At 38.3% G+C, this 18,515-nt stretch overlaps 1 protein-coding gene and 2 long non-coding RNA genes across 8 annotated transcripts; 2 read left to right on the top strand and 1 right to left on the bottom strand.

Annotated features, from left to right (window-relative positions):
- Nucleotides 1-279: 279 nt before the first annotated feature.
- Nucleotides 280-11,018, bottom strand: LOC143470006 (uncharacterized). Of its 5 annotated transcripts, none has more exons than XR_013119266.1 (7): nt 10,575-11,018; nt 10,135-10,328; nt 9,882-10,024; nt 9,667-9,796; nt 1,468-1,599; nt 1,250-1,397; nt 280-1,139 (listed from the first exon to the last, which is right to left on the bottom strand). It is a non-coding gene; the product is annotated as an uncharacterized LOC143470006 (long non-coding RNA). The 5 variants fall into 5 exon arrangements; XR_013119268.1 differs by having other exon boundaries at nt 9,667-9,761; XR_013119267.1 differs by having other exon boundaries at nt 1,468-1,543; nt 10,575-11,017.
- A 2,058-nt stretch (nt 11,019-13,076) lies between these two features.
- LOC143470005 (uncharacterized) lies at nt 13,077-18,131 on the top strand. Of its 2 annotated transcripts, none has more exons than XR_013119263.1 (3): nt 13,077-13,188; nt 17,649-17,777; nt 17,970-18,131. It is a non-coding gene; the product is annotated as an uncharacterized LOC143470005 (long non-coding RNA). The 2 variants fall into 2 exon arrangements; XR_013119262.1 differs by lacking the exon at nt 13,077-13,188 and adding an exon at nt 17,446-17,575.
- LOC143470004 (uncharacterized) lies at nt 15,128-17,141 on the top strand. The gene is made up of 4 exons (XM_076967836.1): nt 15,128-15,706; nt 15,852-15,894; nt 15,967-16,135; nt 16,273-17,141. Exons 1-4 carry the CDS (start codon nt 15,659-15,661, stop codon nt 16,403-16,405), a joined length of 393 nt encoding a protein of 130 aa, XP_076823951.1. The 5' UTR covers nt 15,128-15,658; the 3' UTR covers nt 16,406-17,141.
- Nucleotides 18,132-18,515: the final 384 nt, after the last annotated feature.

Genomic DNA, 18,515 nt, shown 5'->3' with positions numbered 1-18,515 from the left:
AACTACAGCGGTGCGATAACCACAGCCTTTATATGCCAGGTATACAGGCTACAGGTTAGTTGCTGAAAAATGAGTTGCAAAGAGCAATAGCGTAGTAGTATCGGCAGGTGTTTTTGTGCAACAGGAATTATTAATTAATCGTGTCTTTGCACCAGTCGTTCAATTTAATGAGCTGTAAGTTCTGACCACCTCATTAATATTGCAGCTGTTGTGTATTGGCATGGCGTTCAACCAATAACTTACCTCAGCTAAAAGTGCACCTGAACAGTCTCAGCTACATTCGATAACATATTTTTATTAAAACATATATTTATAGTACCAAGTATATGTACAACAGATTTCCATCAGACTCAGACCGAATGAAAGAATGGCATGTGGCAATGCGTAGAGATTGTTGGATTCCCAGCAAACACTCAAAAATTTGCTCAGACCATTTTCTTGAGAAATATTTTGATGGAACAGGGCAACGAAACAGGCTTAAAGATGGTGCTGTACCAACTCGTTTTAAGAAATTTTTACAACATCTTAAAAAAGTAAGGTTATAAATTCCAGTAATTATTGGCAGTTAATAAGTTATTTTATTATTATTAAGACAGTTATTTTAATAATTATTCCAATAATTATTGGAAATTATTGGCTATAATATACTGGCAAGTGTACAGGCACTGATATAATATACTAATATATATACTGGCAGTATAACTTTGAATTGATTCACTGCAGGCTGGTCATGAAAGGAAGAAACCATATACACGAAATATGAAAACTGGTTTGCAGTCACAATGCAGTTAAAACTCAGTCAGCAAAAGTCATTTGCATTTGTCAGGCATTTGCACTAACCCTTCAGTTTTACTCTTCCAAGGCATATGAGTATGTCAGAAAAACCTTCAACTTAGCTTTGCCAGCACAATCAACCATTAGAAAATGGTACACCAAAGTGTCGGCTGAACCTGGTTTTACAGAACCTGCATTCAGAGTACTTTCAGCCAGAGTTGAAGAAGAAAAGAAGAAAAACAAGCAGGTAATTTGTGCTTTAATGCTGGATGAAATGGCCATTAAGAAGCATGTTTCTTGGGATGGCCATCGTTTCCGAGGTTTTGTTGATATTGGTGTGGAAATGCCAGCAGATGATTCCTCACCTGTTGCAAAAGATGCTTTAGTGCTAATGGTTGTTTCGTTAAACAATTCATGGAAAATTCCTTGTGGCCATTTTTTTACTGACAGTCTGACCGGTAAAGAGAAAGCTAACCTTGTAAATGTTTGTATTGGGCGGCTCCATGATATAGGAGTAGTAGTTTCTTCTGTGACATGTGATGGTCCTTCCAGTCATCTTGCTATGATGAATGAACTTGGTTTGTCTTTAGACATGGATAACTTCCAAACTTATTTTAACCATCCTGCAGATGAAAATTCCAAAATATATATGTTGTTAGATGTGTGCCATATGCTTAAACTTATACGCAATACCTTTGGTGAAGGTGGCATACTTGTAGATTTTGAAGGAAAGAAAGTGAAATGGGAATACTTGGTTCAGCTGCAGAAACTTCAAAAAGAAGAAGGGTTACGCCTTGCAAACAAACTTAAGTTGGCCCATATAAACTGGAAACAACAAAAAATGAAGGTTAACTTGGCAGCTCAAGCAATAAGTGCAAGTGTGTGGCGGCCTGGGTGGCTTTTGTAATACCATTACGTCATTCTTGGAAATGTGTTTTCCAGTTAACAATTGGAGTTTTTAAACTTTCAGTTCCGCCACATCATTCTTGGAAATGTGTTTTCCAGTTACTTATTTGAGTTAATGAACTAGCTTTCATAAACACTGCAATTATCGTTGGAATATTTGAAAACTTGCTCTGAATAACTTCGTGTGAAAACTCCTTTTAGTACGTTACCAAGTCGCTTCCAAGAAACTGTTTCCAGCTTTAACCGAATGTAAATTGCATTGCAAACGCACTGTTTTTCTCGTTCACACGCTTTGAAATGTTCATGCCTTTTTTGTCATATATTTCCGGCACATCGCACAATGTTTTATAAGCTCGAACTTCTGTGCGAGATGGCGCAGACGTAAAGATATAGACAGATGTAATACCGTACTACGGTAGTCGTGGTGATTGCAAATCAATAGACATCTTAATAGCAGTGGTTTTGCTATACTTCTGGTTATGCGTAATATTGAGAAAGTGTACAGCACCTACAATAAAAGCCCTTTCTGGTAAACTGTATTTGTTATAAAATAATAAGAAAGTTCGGCTGTCAATAAGGTTAGAGAATTCTAACCGCACGCAACAATAGAGTCAGATATTAATGTAGTAGGTTAACTAAAGTCAACAACGTAAGATAAGATCAATAAACTCTGCATCTGCACCTGTCGCCATCAACCTCTGCATTCCAACAACCTCGACAAACTAGCAACCTCTACATTTCTGGTGACAACCCGACGTTCCGACATTTCTAGTGACGACCGACGTTCTAGTGACCACCGACGTTCTAATAGCCACCGACATTTCCAGTGACCACCGACGTTCTTGTGTCAAAAACGACGCGTTCCAATCCTTACAGCCGCTCTTCACTGGTAAGTGGATTTTTCACTTTTTATACAACTAGTTGCAACCATAGCTTGTAATGCATGCTCATCGGCCTGTACGTTATTAACTTAGCTTAAGCTATTCTTATTGTGCTGCATTGTGCTGCAGTTTGAAATAAAAGTTCTTGTTGTAAAATATATTTTGGTTCAATTGTGAACAATTTTTGCGGTGCGCCGCCTAAAACATTTTTCATCGGTTTTGATAAATGTCACAACCCACGCCGACACAACGAAAAGTTACTTCGGTGACTGGCAAAGCTAAGACAGAATACCACATGAGCACACGATCAACCGACCGTTCCAACGAGTCAAACAATAATACAACTATGTCGAACGAAAACGGGGAGGAATCTGCAAATACTCCCGATAATGACACCGCTGGACCGTCTGGTCTGGGTGCTAATAACCAATTACGGACAAATACGCAACCACAGAACAATACTTTGCGAAACGATTTGTTTTCACACGTTAAACTTCCTACCTTTTGGAAATTCAATCCCGAAGCGTGGATTTCTCATCTTGAACATAAATTTTCTCTTTATCAAATCACTTCTCAAACTAATCGTTACTTGTTAGCGGTAGAGGCAATTCCTGCGAAAGACCTCGCGCTCCTTCGGTTACCTTCGGCGTCAGCACAGAACTGCTACGACATATTGATCAATGAAATCTTGAGAAACTTTGTCAAACGTGAGGACCATTTAGATTTTTTGTTGGCGGACCTGACGCTGCACGATCAGTCCCCCAAACACTTAATGCGCGAATTAATGAGCGCAGTAGGTCAAGAGAATCTTACTCCGCCAGTCGTCAAACTAATTCGTGCAAAGTTTCTTATAGCGTTACCACCAGACGTCGCAATTGCGTTAGCCAGCGTGGAAAACCACGATCTCCAGAACCTTGCAAGCAAGGCCCACGAAATCTTGCTGCTCAAACAACCAAAAACTTCTTCGCACAACCTTTCTCTTGCTATCACTGATACGGATGACATTGATTACCCAATGCAACCACAAATACAGCAAATTCAATTGTCTGAACCACCGCATTATACACGATCTAACGCTAACAATGCAACAAAGAGTTCCGGACAAAGAAATACAAATTTCACAAATCATAATTCACCAAACCAACGAAATTCATTTAACTCAACATGGCAACAATGTTCACCACGCACAAACAATGGACAGTTTCACAAATCGTACAGCAACAACGGTTTTAATCGAGATAATCGCCGCCAAAACGGTTCTTCTTTTCCTAATAAACGCCAATATAATTTTTCACGTTCATCCACCACATTTCAGAAACCAGACTACCAACGTAGCAATTACCCTTGCGCGTCTGATGCTTCAAATGGCTTATGTTATTACCACGCCCGCTTCGGTAGGGATGCGCGCCGCTGTCACCCAACTTGTAGCATGTGGAAAAATCAAAATAGCCCGACAAAAAACGCGTGGCGATCGACGCAACGTTAACCCCGTCAGTCCCGTCGGTCGCATCAACTATAAAAAGAGGCTGCCCCTTGTTAACTGTATATGATCACGCAAATAGTATTCACTTTTATGTAGATAGCGCGGCAGCAACTTCGCTTTTGTCCGCTAGTTTAGCTGACGTATCAAACCGCAAACCGCAAACTCCGCTTTTCGCTGCTAACAGCACGCCAATTACTACGTATGGCACTACACAGCTTAATGTTTCTCTTCACCCTCGTTTTTCTTATCCCTTTGAATTTGTGCTTGCGGACACACCTTTCTGCATATTGGGGTTGGACTTTCTCACTGCATACAACTTTGTTTTGGATCTTAAAGCCAAACTTCTGATAGATGTACCGAACCGACAGCAATATACGTTAGAGCCTGTTGAAAGTGATCCTGTTCGCATATCCATTCTCAGCCAGATAGATCCTGTTGCAGACCTTTTACATCAATTTCCAGACTTGCAAAAACCCATGTCAGCTGTTAAACCAGTGAAGCATTCCATCGTTCACCACATCCATACCACAGGTTCTCCTGCACGTGCGCGTCCACGTCGATATAGCCCAGAAACAATGCAGATCTTGAAGAAAGAAATTGACAGCTTGCTGGAACGTGAAATTATCCGCTACAGTGATTCTCCTTATGGAAGTCCGGCTTTGCTCGTTCCTAAAGGCTCTTCTGGCAATAAATATCGTCTTGTCGTTGATTATAAATTAGTCAATAAACAAACAATCGACAGCTGTTATCCTCTTCCGTTCTTACATAGTTTTTCCGATGTTTTGTATGGTAAAACTGTCTTCTCTAAGTGCGATCTTCAAGCTGCATTTCATCAAATAAAAGTGGCTCCAGAAGACGTCCATAAAACGGCGTTTGTTTGCCCTCTTGGACAATTTGAATATACAAGACTTCCGTTCGGTTTGTCCGGCGCCCCACGGACGTTTTCCAGACTCATAGGAGAAGTGGTACGTCCCCTTCAGCACCTTGGAATCTTTGCTTACCTCGATGATATCATCATTGGAAGTAGTAACCTGTCAGAACATCTTGAACATCTTAAGCTGCTTTTTCAACGTCTTGAGGAATTTGGCTTAACGCTGAATTTAGACAAAAGTGAATTCAACCGCAAGTCTCTTGACTACCTTGGCCATCACATAAATTCTGAAGGTATACGACCTACTCAAGAAAAAGTGCAGGCCATTCTTGATTACCCACAGCCACAAACCTGCAAACAACTGAAACGTTACTTGGGAATTTATTGCTATTATTTTCGTTTCCTGAAGCATTGTTCCACAACCTTACAACCGCTTTACAAGCTGGTTCCGAACAGTCGCAGCAAGCGCGCGGCCCCTTTAACATGGAATGCCGAAGCCGAACGCGCCTTCGCCAACAGCAAACAAGCTATTGCAAATGCTAGCACATTAGCGTTTCCGAAACTCCATGCTCCAACTTATCTAACAGTTGACGCTTCATTGACCGGTATTGGAGCAACATTAGAGCAATTGCAAGGAAATCAACTTGTTCCTTTGGCCTTCTTTTCAAGACAGCTGAACGCCAGTCAACGTAAATACAGTTGCTTTGACAGAGAGCTGTTGGCCGCTTACAAATCAATACGTCATTTCCGCTACTTCTTGACAAGCCGACAATTCACTTTGCGTACAGACCACCTCCCTCTGGTTTCTAGTCTCAGTAAGCTCTCTGAACATTACTCTCCAAGACAGTTCCGACAATTGTTGTTCGTTTCAGAATATACAACAACCATTGAGCACATCAAAGGCTCTGCCAATGTTGTGGCGGACCTCTTGTCAAGGTCTCAACCTTCGGCACCCAACATTAATACTCTCTCCGATCTTCCGCCTCCTTTAGAGTATGAGAAAATAGCACAAGCACAAGCCAAGGATCCTGCTATTCAAAGACTACGCACCGCAACAACATCACTCAAACTTCAAGACTGCAAGCTGCCCAATAATAACTTTACCATTCTTTGTGACGTGTCCACTGACACAGAGCGTGTTCTGGTTCCTTCCTCTTTCCAACGTCAAGTCTTTCTGCACTTACATAATTTATCGCATCCTGGAAAAAAAGCCACAATTAAACTAATCAAGGAAAGATTTATATGGATAGGGATGTGCAAGCAAATCGCTACCTGGGTTCAACAATGCCCAAACTGCCAGGAAGGAAAAATTTTCCGTCACACAAAAACCGCACCAGGGACATTCAAAATTCCCTACGGACGATTTTCTGATGTTGCAATTGACTTGATTGGACCACTTCCAACCTCACGCGGTTACAAATACATCCTTACGTGTATAGACCGATATACGCGTTTCGTTCAAGCCATACCACTTCCTGATGCCACCACGGAAACCGTTGCTGCTTACTTTGTTAATCATTGGTGTTCCTTGGTCGGTGTTCCAATCATCCTCACAAGTGATCGTGGACCATGTTTCATAAGTTCCGCTTGGGCGGAAATTATGCGCTCGCTTGGTATTCAACACAATCTGACTACAGCTTACCACCCCACTTCCAATGGAATTACAGAACGTGCAAATGCAGAAATCAAGCGCGCCATCAAGTGTTCAGACGAACCTGAGCGTTGGTTTCACAAATTGGGTTTTATTGTCTTGGCCCTGCGTAATCGCTATCTTCAGGATTTGAAATGTACACCTGCTGAATTAGCTTTTGGACACACCTTACGGCTCCCAGGTGGTTTCTTTTCAGACTCCAAGCTTGCCTCTGCAGTTCCTACATCCAGCTACCTCGGTGCCTACCGAGACTTCATCAACGACCTTCAGTTTACTCCAACGACAGCTCATACAAAATTCATGCAGTCCTACGTGCATCCGGATTTGAAACATTGTGACCGCGTTTATGTTAGATGCGATCATGTCAAACGTGCGTTAGAACGCCCTTATGTTGGTCCTTTTCCAGTATTGGAAAGATACGAAAAATATTTTGTAATATCCCGTCATGGCAAACCGGATCGCGTCTCACTTGACCGTCTCAAACCTAGCTATACAATTGATATTGATGCTCCCTCACCATCATCCTCCTCGCATCAACAAAATTTTTCTTTGCAGACTCGACATCCTGCTCCTAAGTCAGTTTCCGCTACTTCAGCGAAACAGCAAACGACACCACCTACTGTCACTGCTCCTGATTCTATAAAACCGCCTGAAGTTGTAAAGACTTCTCGGACTGGTCGCAAAATCATTCCACCGAAACGTTTCTCTGACTGAAAACACAACATGTTCGTTTGTCTGCTGCTTACGTGTTTCTTTTTGCTCACATCCGCCGCTCAGACGAATCTTCATCCGGACACACAGAAATTTCTGTTATGTCAGCGTTCGCATTCTCTTGGGTTATATACCTTTGATGACGACATACATTGTCAAACGCAGACACCCTTCTACATACATAACTGCTCTGCTACCGTGTTTGCTCCAGATCTGCATCTCCAGAAGATTCCTGCAACAGTTTGCACTTCACAGATTACTTCCTGGAGCACAACTTACTTCTTTTTTGGGAGTTATCAAAAATCGGCCAACACCTTTGACGCACACCCACCGTACAACCCAGAATGCTCGTCGTGGAATGAAACCAAAGTTTCATCACATGGCCCACTGATCCTGTCTAATCCTGCGGCGTACTCAACACACAATGCAGTCCATTATAAGTTTGTCTGGCCGACTTCAGCTTCTGGAACAGTAACCAACGACTTCTTATTTCACACTACAATTTACTACGATTACGTCACGGACACAATGACGTCGTCTCTTGGATCTCTTGCATCGTGCTCAATCGAGCGTGGATACTGCTTAACGGGCAATCGTATGTTTATATGGCGAGTACCTCCGCATATCAACTGCCCTCCAACCAAGCCTCTTGGGTCTCACAAGATGCTCCTCCATTACAACTCTACGTCCTTATATAGAGTTTCCTTACCTGATCTCGGGATCTCGGTACATCACTGGAGGAAATGCTCCTCTCGTGCGAAAACCTGCTATGGCGAACATATTCACTGCGACAACAACAACTTTATCTTTCGCTACCAACAATGTACAGAGCTCGACAGACTCGCTCTTTTTCGTCCTAACCGGCTAAGGCGTGGACCTTCTCACACGCAATACTCTCAATTCGAGCGACTTTTTGCAACCTTCGACACACAACAGGACGACCTTATTTCAGAAGTTCTCACTACCTTCAACGAAGAGAACAAGTTCCTACATTGCCAACTCACGAAGCTAATTGGCACACTCTACAAAGCAATTGGGAAGATCTTCCCTACTGAGATACTCACTACTACTCTTGGACATCAAACCATGGGTTCCAGCCTTGGAGATTTTATGTCCAGAGCAGCATGTCACTCTATCAACGGTACCGTCTTACCGTCACTTGCGTACCGAAACGCATTCAGCCAACGTCCTCTCATCAAATATCGCGATCAAAACGGCCACAGTCAATACGGCCAACTCATTTCAGACAACATTGTCCTACCGGGAGTACACCTGCTGGAATCGTATCGACCAGCAAGAAGTTTTGTCTTCCGAGTTCTGGGACACACTGTCCTTTATCACAACTATACTCTATCGCACGAACATGTGCAGGTGCACCAACTCAACTTACCTTTGTCGCCTATACACGTCAACTACAAGGCACCCGACTACGAGAAAATTCTCAACGAGCTACCTGACTCTGACTCGTTTACTGATCTTCAATCGCTGCTCAGCTCTATGTCTGAAGCCAACCTTCTCAAGGAACAAATGCGACATGTCATGACAAGCCTTACTACTACTGATGAAACTATGATCAACGGATCCTACGTCGCAGACACATTCGCACACGCCGCGAAACAAACGTTACTCCTTGCTCTGTCGCAGATTACGAATCCATTTCTCTCAGCCCTTATATTCATCCTGCAACTCCTTGCCATGATGTGGGCCCTCTTCCATACCATCGGGTTTATCCGATCGTCTCCGCACCATTTGCAGTATGCCAGATCCCTTGTATCCCGTATCCACGCTTGGCGCCACCAACAGCAGGCGCCAGTTGCAAGTCCACAGCTACCACGACCGTTGCCCTTGCCTCGGCGTTCTCGTAATGAACCGTCTCCGTCTGGATCTTCTGATGACGCGCCGCCCGCTTCATCTTCTCGTGATGATTTCGCAATCACCCACACACTTTAAATTTCACTATGTGTATCACCTTGCTTTTCAATACCGTTAATGTCTTGTGCATGTACCTTTTTGCCGTTTTCCCTTGTCGCCGCTTTCAATTTTGTAACTGTTTTGCTTCGTTGCATGCTTAGTAGCTTATATTTGCATACCCTGTTGCTCTCGGAGGTACCCTCTGTTATGTAGTTATTTTACCATCTGTAAGAGTTCATTCATTTGTATATAACTTCATTTTGTTGTTTGTGCTTGCTCGCCATTGCTATCTTCAGTATGTTACATTTTACTTGTTATCTTTTTCCTTCCGTAACTGATGCCATTGAGTACTGCAGCATAACATTGAAACTACAACAGTTCCAAAGTTCGGCGGCAACTGTTAGGTTTTTACGTATTTTTGATCGCTTATTTGATATATGCAATTCCAGAAATCCATGTGCTAAAGGATTCAAATCACCTTTGAAAAGAAGCAATGAGTCCAGCTGGAGGCCATTTCTTGATTTTTCTTTTGATTACATTCTCAAGTTGAAGGACACTGCTGGGGTACAAATGCTTAAAACAAGACGGAAAACAGGCTTTCTGGGATTCTTGATGGCAATAAGAAGTATAAAAGGGTTGTTTGAAGATTTAGTTGGGCAAAATCAATCTCCACTAAGATATATCTTAACTTACAAGCTTAGCCAAGACCACCTTGAGTTGTTTTTTGGAGCCATAAGGTCAGCAGGAGGTTTCAACAACAACCCGACAAGTCAGCAGTTTACAGCAGCTTATAAGCGCTTACTTCTAAGAAGTGATATTAAAGGTGGAGTTGGTAACTGTGAACAAAAGTTACCAATTGAAATTTTGCATATATTCAATGGTGCTTCAACTAGTAACCCTCAGCTGACAGAATCAAGTGCTCATATTATAAGAAAATATAACCTACTTGGACGGGATCTAGAAGTCGACGAAGATCATAGCCTCAGTGAAATTCCAAACATTCTTGGTTTGTCTGAATACAAAAAAGCTGCCATTTCATACATAGCTGGCTATGTTAGCAAAATGGTTGATAAGCAAATTTTGTGCAGTCACTGTAGTCAAGCTCTTGGTTCAACAACCAATTTTCCAGTGTCTGACTTCCTGCAAATGAAAGATAAAGGCAAATTATTTAAACTTTCCGAAAGTGTAGTAGTAGTTTGCGAGGAAACTGAAAAACAGTTTTAACGTCTTCTTAAAACTACAAGAGGAAAACTTCCCCAAGGTAAAATGTAGCAAAATAATTTATATTTATCTGATGATTATTATATTTATCTGACATATATATAAACACAGCTTAGTTGCATAATTACAAAAAATATAGAAGATTATATACAGTATCATATATACCTTGAATTTGTTATGTCGGTTTAGAAAAAGGAGTATCAGAAGGTACTGCAACATCTGTTCTGGCTAATATCAACCTATCCTTAGCATTCTGCAATCTTCAATATCATATGTTAGACACAAGTGTCACCAACAACCATATCTTTGACCTTATAAAGTTAGTTTCAAAAGCATACTGCAAAATTCGACTTTACCACCTTGGAAAAGAGTACAATGAAGAAATTACCTGCAAAAAGATACGAAAAAAATTTAACAAACTTGTACTATTCAGCCATCAGTAATGACAAGTGGATGACTCGTTACTGTTTAATTTCAAATGTCAGTCATTGACATAGTAATGTATGTAGTAGTGATTAGTGAATGGTTTTGTTTTATCTCTTTTGTTTTGTAAAATTGTACATGTAAATAAATTTGGCTAAATGTTTATGTCCTTTTTTACCAAATTTTACATGTTTTACAATAGGGTCCAACAAATCAGATTCTTATTTGTAGTTAAAGTGTGGCACAATAGAAAACTAGGCCTATAGACTACAGTTAACTGAACATATTTCCAGATGTGTGCAGTCAATACTTTGACTTTGAAAGTACTGGCATAGCACCAAAACTAGCCTAGGCATAAATCTCTCAAAATCTTGAAACTATCACTATAAAAGTACCGATGGCAACTAGCCTAGCTGTTGAGAACTTGAGACGACTAAAAGAAAAAAATAATCCGGTATTGACGGTATAGCTTACAATGTAACACATTCCTGTCTGAGATTCGGAACATGGTATTACAAAGTAATGTACGAAGGTACTGTATCAATGCCCATCTCCGATTATTCCAGTAGCCTATCTCTAAAATAATACCGTATCGTGCTAAAGCTATGAATTTTCAAAATATACGGTAGTCCAGGCTAAATACGACATCGGCGTATCCTACGATGTATAAAGAGTCCTAGCCCGTATAAGTTCTGTATAACGTTAGAACTATGCTATTTTTACAAATATACCGTACTGGAGACAAGACAATTGTCGATACAACTCCATCACAATTCAGCACCACTGTTGGGACCAGTGTTGCCACTCAAAAAAAGAAATTAACCCTACCAGCACACCTAAAAAAACCCTACATCTCCCTACGCAGTTTGAACAAAAAAAAAAGAAATTTTGGCAGTTTTATGGCACTTTATAACTACTTTAGTTTCAGTTCAAAAGCACCAGAACTAAAGTAGTTCAACATTTACTGACGTTTGCGTTTCCACTGATTGAATATATCAGTAATGTTGAATTTATAACAAGAGCAATAGCAGATAACATTCTTTGGTGCTTGTACTCAACAACTAAGTCAGAATATAAACCACCAGGGTTATCTTATCTACCAGAATTATTGTAATTTAATGATAAAAGTATCGTATTCAATAGTGTAGACCAAATTGGTATTATTATAAAAATATGTGAAATTAGATTGAAAAACATTGGTCATTTCAACAGCAGATTAATTTTAAGTTTTAGTAGGCAGCAGCTGGTATTATTACAATTAGCAGTCTACTATTTAACCATTACTTACTAGCCTATTATAATCAGTGCATTTTGTTTGTTTGTTTTTAAAGGGTTCTATTTCTAGCTCATACCAGTACTTGACTAGGCTACGGTACCCGACACTTAGGTTTTTTTTCTTAAAAATGGTCTACTCTGCACCGACACTACATGCCTTGAGGTATAAGCAAATTAACATAGTACACACCGCCTACTCCTTTCCACAGTCCATGACAAATTAGACAACTTCATAAGCCCACTGCAACATTCTTGTTGCAAAGATGCATGGATATAATTGGATATCCTATACATCGCAATGCGCGCGCAACACAAAGTCGTAAATCTACAAAACAAGATCACTTGATTCCTGTCTGTTCAATCTGCTGATTCTGCTCATCTGCTGTCTCACTCTCCAGTCTCCACCTGCTGGGCTTCTCCAACTCTGTTTGCAATTTACAATTACAGTATAAGTATAACCATAACCAAGACTTAAAACTAGGTCAGCCCTGACGTACAGCTTCAATCTGACAATTTACTTAACTAAAGTGTCCATTGTTACTACAATGAGTCCATTGTTACTACATGAGATACAACGCATTGTTTCATAATCTGATCAAACAACTCGTCTAGACCGGGAAAATGCATGTCTAATTCAACAATGCTAATTCATTAAAGAGCGGCAGTTTGGCCACCCCTGGTTTAGACTGTGTTTTTGTCATTATTCAGTAAATTTATTACTTGAATTTATTTTTATTTTACTTTAAACAAAAGGAAATCTATGAATAAAGGTGAAAAACCCGTAGGGTCACCCTACACCCTACAAGGGGCCAAAAAACCCTACCGTAGGGTAAAATCCCTACGAGTGGCAGCCTTGGTTGGGACTGACTGACTGGGTCCCTTAATGGCGGATTCGCAAAGTTTCAATTTGGCTTCAATTCCGGAGGCGAGTTGAGCAATCTAGTGTTTTATAGGATATCTATGCCCGCACCACGATGATGCCGCCGGCTTGTCCTGCTGATTGATAAATTCTCGCCGCTTTCCTGTTAGTTCGGTTTGTGAGTTCCTGGTGGTGGGACGTTTTTGGTTCTCTCCTCTTACTGTGAGTTTTAACTAAGTTTTAAAGCTTATTGTGTGTAGTTGTGTGGAGTTCGAAGCGAGAGACTAAAAATTTGACTTAAAAAAGACGTAGTCATATATTACACACTAATATGTTACATATGTATGTTCGTATGTTACATACTAAGCAAGACATATCTGTAATACTAGTCTTAAATATTTTGCTATAAACAAAATGTTTCGAAATATTTGCAGCTTCTTAATGTTAAAAGTAGAAGAAATCCATGTTCGTGCACTTATTTCACTTGGTGGTCAGCAGTCCAAGAAAGTCTGATTTCCTCGTCACCAATTGCAATCATTATGTTAAGTTAACAACACTGTAAAAAATAACCTTAAAATTGCATACATTTTTATTTTATTTTACATAAAAACATATGTAGATGTTTGTGACAGATAATTATGTGTTTTTTTACTAACACACTTCAGAATTTACAAAACATTTTCTGTTTTTTGATTTTTTTTTATGTATAACCATAAAACTTATATTTGTTTGCAATTTTATGGTAAAGTTATGTAACAGTACACTAAGAATAAAAATTAGAATTGATAAAAAAAATACAGTATTTCAATAGAGTAAAGCAAATACAAATGTGGGCTCTATTTCTGTCATTAGGGCTGTAATACTAGGCTTACTGTTATTTATAAGATCGAAAACAAAACGATAATGAAAAAAATTTCTAACAAAACTACAACCACTTTTTGCAAATCCTTGACGTTCTTTTAAAAATTTCTTTAAGGTTAATTTGTATATTAACTTATTTATTCTATTTTTGTGCTGGAATGAAAATATCAAAAAGATATGTAATTCATATTTTGTATGTAACCCATAGACCTAAACGTACCATGAAATGCTTCCACAGGTTTATAGTCTTGGTTAAACTCTATAAAATTGTATAAACAACCATTTTTTGAATTAAATTAACGTTTAAAGTTAATTTTTGTTTCCCTTTTTCCAAATTATGAAATTTCCAATTCTTCAGAAAAAAATGTTTAGATTTTTATGTTCTTTCTCTGAAAACTGCTGCTGCACGTGGCATGCGTCTATGAGTTCTGCTTTGGGTTTGGTCAGGTTTGATGCAAACTGCATTGTATCTAATAACAGAACTAGGCTAGGCTATATGAGGTTGTATACTTGTACCCAACTTAGGAATATACGAAGTTGTAAAACCATTAGGAGAACTTTGTTGCTCTAAATCTTGTAATTTGACTGACTATTTTCCACTGAATGCTTACAAGGTCAATAGATAAAGGTTTCTCATTTTAAAGCATGCGGTTATTTGAGCATTTCACATCTGCTTCAGCACTACCAATTAGTGAATTATACACAACAGGTGTATATTTAAGGAGGCTTCAAACACCAAAAAATACCATGCAATATTTGTTTGTTTTATTATAGGCTACAGTGAATTTATTAAAAGACTATATAGTTACTAGAAAAATCCTGCATGGGACTCTCTGAAATTTTGCATGTCAATTTAGTAGCTTTGGACTACCATTTCGTAAAATGCAATCAAAAAACATGAATAAAACTTGTTTAACATAGGCGAAAAATCTAGAATTTTTGGCCTAAAATCGGCTACCTAATTTGTCCTACTTTCATGCCATTTTTTAGCCTAATTCTGCACGTAACCTGGGACATTGAAGCATGCCAACTGCTAGGCCAGACGTAAGAGTCTAACAAAATCAGAGAAATCTTTAATTTTAAGTGTTTGCTGCCTCCTTAGTGGTTTTGTTGTACATTGAAATTTTGGCATACCGTTTATTGTTTTATTTGCGAAACAAAACTCACTGTCATTAAGTTACTTTGAAAAGTTGACTAATATAAATGATTGATTGATGATAATATTTTTTTCATTTTACGTTACGACTATTTTCATGATTAGTGTATGTACATTTTACGTTATATGAGATATGATTAGGTTTTTTAAATTGTTCTATTGTAATATGGAATCACCTGCGGAAGACCTTAGTGGCAGTGAAAATGACAGATTCATTAGTGAAGCATTGCCAAATATTCATTTTATACATAAAAGCAAGTTACTGTCCACCGTTGCAAGTCTTGGTGTGGAAACTTTAGCTGATCTTTCTTTTCTAAAAGAGGAAAACTTAAGCATACTTCAGCCAATCAAACGGCGCAAGCTATTGATCTACATTCATAGTAATGCGCATCTACGGAAAGTAATCAATGAAAATAAGCTTGACATTTACAAATTGAAAGAAGAGTGGCCTATACTTTTCGGAAAAGTTGGGATGATGGTACATTACAAGAGGCTTACCCAAGTTTCCTTAGATCAGTTTCAAATTATTTTTCAAAATCAACTGCAGCGATTGTTGCAGTTCATGCAAGCACAACAGCTAAAAATGCAGATTTGCATAGAATTATCTTTGATGTCAATTTGGCAAAAGATAAGGTTGATGCAGATACAGATGTAGATATAATTGGTGTAGTAATTATGCTCTGTAAGTACTTCCATGAAGATCCAAATGAACTTTTGTTAAAGGTGAGCACCACTAATGTCGATACAGATGTCTAATTTATGAAAATAATTTGAAAGTTATGGTATACTGATATGTTGATTCGTAATCCAGTAAGAAACATTTGACTGTATAAGACTCATAGTACACTAAAAATATTTTTCTTTGAAGGAAGATGAAGATGTGCCGTTGAACCCTTGCATTGTGGCACATGGTAATTAATTTGACTATTTTTGTGTGCTATCAGTTGTAGTGCATTACTGTACTGTACTTTGCCTTTTGTTAGGGCCAGATGTGTTAACCTCAAAAAGGTTTTACATTTTCGTGGACAAGAAGTGTGCTTTTGACTACATCAATTCTGCCCTTGAAGCTGTCACCTTACCATCTGCATGCTACTACGTGTTTAATGTAAGGTATCCTGAAGAACTAAGCGCGACTCTGGAATTACTGCAAAGGTTAGTTCACGAGTATCTGTACCTTGTCACCATTGTTATTGTAAGCAGTAGCGGATATTTGTTTGTTGTTTCTACTGTTTATTTAAAAAATAGAATGCATTTTTGCTTGTTGACATCAAAGTATTGTTTGCTTTCAGAAATTTTGCTAATATTGACCCACTACATGGGAGCAAAACTAAGCATCATGGCCAAAAAGCACGGAAAAAAGGAATTAATGGCAAACTGCTATCTTTCTACAACGCAATAAATAACTTCGAAGTACTTGTGTAAGAATAGTTGTGACCAGACATTTCTGTCAAGTATTTCTGTTTTACCTGACCATTTTTCTTCGAGGACAATGTTGTTATTTGCATGTGATTTATACAATTATAAAATTGATTAGTCTGATTTAAAGTATTTTGAGCACATTTTGTTTCATCAAAATGTGCATAACTATGTGTTTAAATGTGGTGCTGATGACTGCAACCTGAACTTCAGGAAGTATAATTCAATTATGTCTTACTATAAAAGAAAGCATAAGACAAAACCATATCAAAGAACTTTTACTGAATCTGACATTTCTTGTGATTTGTATAAACGTGCACAGCCTGATTGTAATCTGAAATTTTTGAGTAACCAACTGTACAATATTGTAAAACATGTCAAGTGTCATATTTTCAATGGTGAAGTAATTAACTGTCCGTATCACCACTGTCATGCAAAGTAAAGTAAATAAAAGTAATTGTAAATAAAAGGCGGGTGATTGCTAGATTTACTTTTAATAAAGTAATGATTTTTGCATTAATACAGCTAATTATATGTAGAAAACATGTGTATAGGATCTGTAATAAACATACTATCATTAATATTTTAACAGTCTTATGCGTTAATTTACATAACGCGTTGTTTTCGGAAAAAACAAATTGCTTTGTGTAAAAGCACTTTACATCTTTTGAATGTAAAAATACATAATTTTGTATGGCGACACTGCTGCCATACATTTAGATGTAAACAAGAAAATTTTTTTTTTACAGTGAATAAATAGACCAATCTGCTTCACATGTAACTCAACTTGCATTTTGTTCCTTAATTTTGGACATTTTTGTCAGAATCTTGTTTCATAACAGAGTTGTTAAACAAGTAAAACAAATGTGCTTCCCCTAATTTGTATTTTTTTATGTAAAACTGCCGATAAGTTTAATGTGGTACAAAACTTAGCCAGCGAAATATTCAGTAAAAGAATATTTCTTCATTCAGCTTTCAACCAAGTAGCTAAATTTCACTTTGAACTGTTTAAAATGTTCCTACTTAGACAATTTATATAACGTCATCAAGAATCAAGATTCTGTGGCGTCATTGTGTTTAGACAAATGATTGATAAATTTGTAGTTTTAATTTGCACTTTCAGTCATGCTACCTCCAAAACGTATGTTGAAGAACGACACGACATCGTTTTTTGCCGTAAGCGCAGCTACTTTTCTATTGTAAGCGAACAGTTTACAAATTCTAATGACTTTGGTTTCATTGTTTGCAGAATAATCTTACACTCGCCGCTAATCCTTGGTTCCAATTTAAGTCCATCGTTGAAAGCGGAAGATGTTCTAAAAAATACAACATTCAATAATCTCTTTACTGTCGAGGAGGCAAACAGAGCATTAAAAAAGTATGTATGTCTTCAAAGCACACTTGTTCACATGTTTTCTGTACCATGTACAGCATTAACATGTACATCTTGTCTACCTGGTAGTGAAGCGTTGGACTTTTCCCAGTTCGAGCATAATTAATTAATTATTTTGAAAAAGCTAAATCTTATATCATATATATGCTGAGTCATTCAATATTGTTTTGTTGATAGATGCTACAAGATGTTATGAAGGGAGGATATAAAAGCTGAGGACATGTCTAGTATGTAAATTCAGTAGAAGATATCATCTTTCTATGCTGCTGCCTGCATTTTTTCCTTTTCATTTGTTTGCTGCTTGAAATTTATGCTGCAATAAATGAACACGGACCAGAATAGCCCGGAATGTTCTTAGTCTAATGGAACCAGACTAATAGGCCTATACTGATATACCCCGTTCGTGTCATTCCTCCTTCACGTTATTAAGTTATTGAAATGTATGAACCAAAGCAAATTTAACTTGAATAAACTTGGAAAAACATCAATTTCAATTATAGCTGATGCACAGCGCTGTTGCAGTCTGTGACAAAATTGAACTCATTTAAAGTATGTTTTATGTTATGTAAAATAGTTACGTAACTCATTCAGGTGAGATCATTTTCTCAATATGCCACCAGTTTCTATTGCAATTTTTTTATGTTAATTGATTATTTTGGTTAACAGCAGCTTTTTGGCAAAATCGCCACAAATGGACGTACCTTGGCCGTTTTCGGCTTTTGT

The sequence above is a fragment of the Clavelina lepadiformis genome, chromosome 9 (genome assembly GCF_947623445.1).
Source record: "Clavelina lepadiformis chromosome 9, kaClaLepa1.1, whole genome shotgun sequence".
NCBI classification, from domain to species: domain Eukaryota; kingdom Metazoa; phylum Chordata; class Ascidiacea; order Aplousobranchia; family Clavelinidae; genus Clavelina; species Clavelina lepadiformis.
This window is presented reverse-complemented; position numbering and strand designations above follow the sequence as displayed.